This window comes from Vigna unguiculata, chromosome 1 (assembly GCF_037176805.1).
Source record: "Vigna unguiculata cultivar grain cowpea cultivar isolate G323 ecotype 2 chromosome 1, ASM3717680v1, whole genome shotgun sequence".
Classification (NCBI taxonomy): Eukaryota; Viridiplantae; Streptophyta; class Magnoliopsida; order Fabales; family Fabaceae; genus Vigna; species Vigna unguiculata.
This window is the reverse complement of record NC_140792.1, coordinates 6448127-6452696: the sequence shown is the minus strand read 5'-3', so window position 1 is coordinate 6452696 and position 4570 is coordinate 6448127. Positions and strand designations below refer to the sequence as shown.

Sequence of the window (4570 nt, the reverse complement as noted above, 5' to 3'; positions counted from 1 at the left end):
AAAAAAATCAAAGTTTTAAAATCTATTCCAAACAATTTCTTTACAAAAGATAAGTTTTTAAGTTAAAAAAACTTAAAAATCAATTCTTGTAAAAATAATAGTTTTCAAAATCTCATTCTTAAATGACACTGATAAATGAGTTATCTCATAAAAATTTTAAACCAGAAAAAAAATGTTATAATATTTATTTAAGAAATTGATGGTCCTTGTTTGTTTAGTGTAGTGTGAGTGCTTGCGAGAGTGAGTGAGAGAGTGATATGGCGTGTCTGAGATTCTTACACGCAGCACTACCACAGGCTCAGCTCACACTAGGGTTTCCTTCGCCACCTCAATTTCTCACCATTGCTCCACCTCTCAAATTCTCTCTCTCCTCTTCTACCTTCAGGTTCACACTTTTCACCTTTTTCATTCAATTTTTTATCTCTTCATTCTTAATTTTTACATCTTAGTTCTCTATTTCTTTTCTGTACATTTTTCTTTGCATTTGCTCGGTTTGTGTTTTAAATTGCTCTCCGATTTCAACATTTATATGTCGGTAGAAACCATTGTTTGGTTTTGCAGTCTTCTGAACTAACAGAATTGTTGGTTTAAATTGTTGTGATATAGTCTTGCTTGTTCTTTTTTTATTTGTTAGGTTTTTTTACAGAACTTAGATGCAGTCTTTTAGTGTTGTTCATTGGTCAGGATTGGAGTTTAATTTCGATGTTCTGTATTTATCATTTAGCGAACATTGTCATGTAGTTAGTTTGATAGAACTCCGACTTTGATAAGAGAACGTTACCAAAAACCACTTTAGGAATTGCATGTAAGTTGTCTATAAGTTTTTGTTGTTTTGCAATGATAAAAATTGTGCGGTAAATAAACAAGTGCAGACCTAAAACCTTTGTCTGTATATATTGTTGTTTTTTCAATTAAAATTAAAGTTTTGCATCGTTAATCTACACTTATCTTTAATGCAAACTATTAATATATGCATCTTTAATAGACGAAACTTCAAGTTTGATTGGAGAACCATACCAAAAGAAAATATGCAATTGCATCAAAATTGTTTTTAAAATTTTGTTGTTTGGCAATGAAAACAAAATATGGGGCTGTCACTAAATAAATAAGTGGAGGCTGGATTCTTCATTCTTCAATTTTGATTGGACAACTTGTACAATCGTGGACTTTGCTTTTTTAATGGTTTTTTTTTAATCCTTTTCTTATTTTTTAATGAAAAGGTTTCTCATTATCCTCCTGTTTGTCAAGCAACTGAGGTTTTGAAGTTATTGAATAGGCACATATTTATGGTGGAAGAAGAAATTGGGCTAAACTGTTTTCATACCAGTTATAAGTTATTTTCAGAAACTATCTAGAGAGCTTATTAAAATAAGCCAAAAGTTTTCATAAGCTTTTCCAAACCCGTGCACGGTTGTCAGAAGATAATTCTGAAAAAGTTAAGCTGTATGTAAGTCTTTCTAACAGAGACCTTTGCAGCTCATGGTTGGGTACGTTTGTATGGAGGAATTTGGACGGGGAGGGAGAAGAGGATTAATTTTGATTTCAAAATTCAGAAAATGATAAAAGTATTTATAGAAATCAACAAAGAACGTTTGGAAGTTTACTTGTTAATTGTGCTTTCTGTTCCTCATATTTTAGAAAAATTAAATTATGAGAAATGTTTACCTAAAATGAAACAACTCGCCTCTCTTCCATTCTCTCATGTTACTTGAATGAATAAAAGTGTGTGTAATCTACATTGTTGTAATAATTGCATTCTTTTTAATCACAGATGTTTTATCTTATTTCTGTAGTAATATATCATCAGACTGAGACTGTATATATCTTCTGGTCTTGATTGTATCCAGGTGCAAAACTTTTACGAGATTGAAAGTGAATCAGAGGGTGTTGACTGTGTTCGCAGCAAACCCTAACTCTGTAGATGGGAAATCAACCAAAGAAGGATCAGATGTAAATGAAAGTAGCAATGCTGGTCAGGGACCTCCTATCCTTACTATTTTGGCTGGATTTTTTGTCCTTTTCGTCGTTTGTTGGAGCATTTGGTCCATTATAGCGTGGCTGATAAGTTTGATAGTTACTGCACCTGCTCCGAAATAAATTTGATCATAATGTTTGTGTTTGTATTTTAAGCCACTGCATTAGTCCTTATGAATTTGTCATAGTTTCTTTCTACGCTTTTCGACTTAGTAGTATTTTAGTGCTAAACATGATAAAGTGAGCCAAAAGCTGGTAAAGGGAAGAAAAAGAATTGGTAACTCCTAATGCTGGTTCTAAGTGGGAGAGAGCTTATGTTCAAATATTTGTGTGACTTTGGTATATATTTTGAAGAACTCTGTAGTTGCTTAATCTTTTGAATATGTCTACATATATTTTGGAGAACAGTAGATCCATTGGGTCAGATATTTTGACACACGGCAGAGATTCTGGTATTTCTAATTCAGTCTTTTAAAAAAAAAATTGGGACTCATATACTTGTTTTTATCTCGTGCTACTATTTTCAATTACAAGATTACCGCTTTCATTTTTTTTAAGATTTGTATATAAAATAGAGTAAAGAACAAAATAAGTTGTTTGTCATGTTTTTTAAGCCAAATATTTGAAGACTGAAAGTAAATTAAAAACAATGTGACAAATTTATAATTAAGAAAAAAGACATACAAGTAAATGTTCTTCTTTGTGGAATGTCAAAATATACCATGATGTTTAATATAAGTTTTATAGAGAAAAAAAGTAAATGTTCTTTTGGAAAAGGAATGAACTTAACTAAATCACATGGGGTAGTGTTTTTGGTTTTTATACAAAATGCAATTTTTGAGTATGTTGCTATAATCTAAATTTGTGTATTCTCTTATGAACAATCCCTCTATGATGCATATGTCCTTGGATTAAAAAGAAATCCTATGTTTGGATAGGAGTAAACAATTTAAGCTTAGTGCAAAATTAGAGTAAAATGATATGTCCTCAAATACAAGTTAAAAATGAACAAATTGATCGAACAAAAGAGTTGTGACGAGAAGAAGAGTCTCGATACAAAATTGTAAAAACAATGAATAATAATTTAAAAATTAAATATATTTTTAGTATCTAAATTTTGATGCAAAATTATAATCCATCATTATTCCATAAATTGATATAGATTGATCTTTAAATTTTAATAATAAATAAATATAATCATCCTAACTAATTACATTTCATTTTTTTGATGTGTTAAATGTGTTTTGGGATGACGTTTGAATTGTTTATATCGTTTTGATAAATTCTAGTTCAGATATCAGCCTAGAACACCATTTAACAAACTCAAAAAAGTTAATGTCATTAAATTAAAATAACTATATTCATTCATTTTTTAAATTTAGGAATCAAAATGTTTCAAAATTTGGGATATGACCGAGTTCCAATTTTGCGACTAAGTTTAAAGACAAAAAAATATTTAATGCAAGATTTAATGAACACACTGATCCAAAAATCTAAATGTACTTATGAAAATTTTTGAAGGTTTTTGATGAAAAAAAAATGATAGAAATTATCATTAAACAAGGTATATGAATAAGAAATGTTATTTTAGTTCACCAAATTGTATTTTTGATTGTGGAAAGCAGACACATCATGATTGAATGTCCAAACAATCAAAGCAAGGATCTAAACACTATCAAGAAAGTTAAGAAAGGAGGCAAAGCTAGAAAAGCTTATATAGCTTGATAAGATAATCATAAGTCTACATCAAATACCTCATCCAGGGAGAATGAAGAAGTAAATCACTCTTTGATGGCACAATAAGATTCTTCAATTGATATAAGTTGACTTTGAAAATGATGCTAGCCATGATTAACTTGTGAGTAAATTTAATGAAATGCATGAAAAAGCACATGAGTTGACCATTTCAAATAATAGACTAAAAGGAATTAATACTTGACCTAAAAGTGAAGTTTTAAAATTAGAGGAAGTTTTAAAATTAGAGGATGAATTGAATGTTGCAAAAAGTGATTTTGAGATTCTTGAAATCATTTACAAAACTTTATCTTGTAATTATGTTGAAATAACTTCATCAAGTATTGGAGAATGTGAAACTCTTGCAAAGTTTACAATATGAATAACTAACCTTAAAACTCTCGTAAGTTTTAAAAAATTGAGTTTTCAATAGAGTTAGAATTGATTATAGTTAAGACTTTCGAAAGTGAACATAATTCATAGAAAAACTTTTCTTCAAATAGAAAAACATCTAACTCTCCATTCATCACTTTCCTTCTCTCTCACATGCGCCTTTTGTTTATCACATTTTAGAGTAAAAGTTAGAACCTTCCATGACTTTCACTTATGTATCTTTTTCTTTCTTCAACTATGGATGAATTCAACTTTGCTATTGTAGCCTCTTTTCAGCCACACTCCTTTACTACCCTTGTTTATTTGAAACTTGATGATGACAATGATGTCATTTGGCAACAAGTTGTTGCCATGGTCAAAGGACTCAAACTTCATCACTTTTTTTAAAATGGCCTCCCTCTAGTAGGATTAAGAGTGTCTTGGACAATCTCAACAACATCATTCGTTTAAACTTTCATCATCATGAACA

The 4570-nt window shown here is 29.9% G+C and overlaps 1 protein-coding gene across 1 annotated transcript; it reads left to right on the top strand.

The window, feature by feature from the left end:
• Window positions 1–201: 201 nt before the first annotated feature.
• LOC114177888 (uncharacterized) lies at window positions 202–2384 on the top strand. The gene is made up of 2 exons (XM_028063481.2): window positions 202–385; window positions 1848–2384. Exons 1-2 carry the CDS (start codon window positions 258–260, stop codon window positions 2095–2097), a joined length of 378 nt encoding a protein of 125 aa, XP_027919282.1. The 5' UTR covers window positions 202–257; the 3' UTR covers window positions 2098–2384.
• Window positions 2385–4570: the final 2186 nt, after the last annotated feature.

Coding starts and splice junctions, on each gene's coding strand:
- LOC114177888 (XM_028063481.2), top strand. CDS start 258: ATGGCGTGTCTGAGATTCTTACACGCAGCACTACCACAGGCTCAGCTC. Junction 386..1,847: donor CTCTCCTCTTCTACCTTCAG/GTTCACACTTTT, acceptor GATTGTATCCAG/GTGCAAAACTTTTACGAGAT.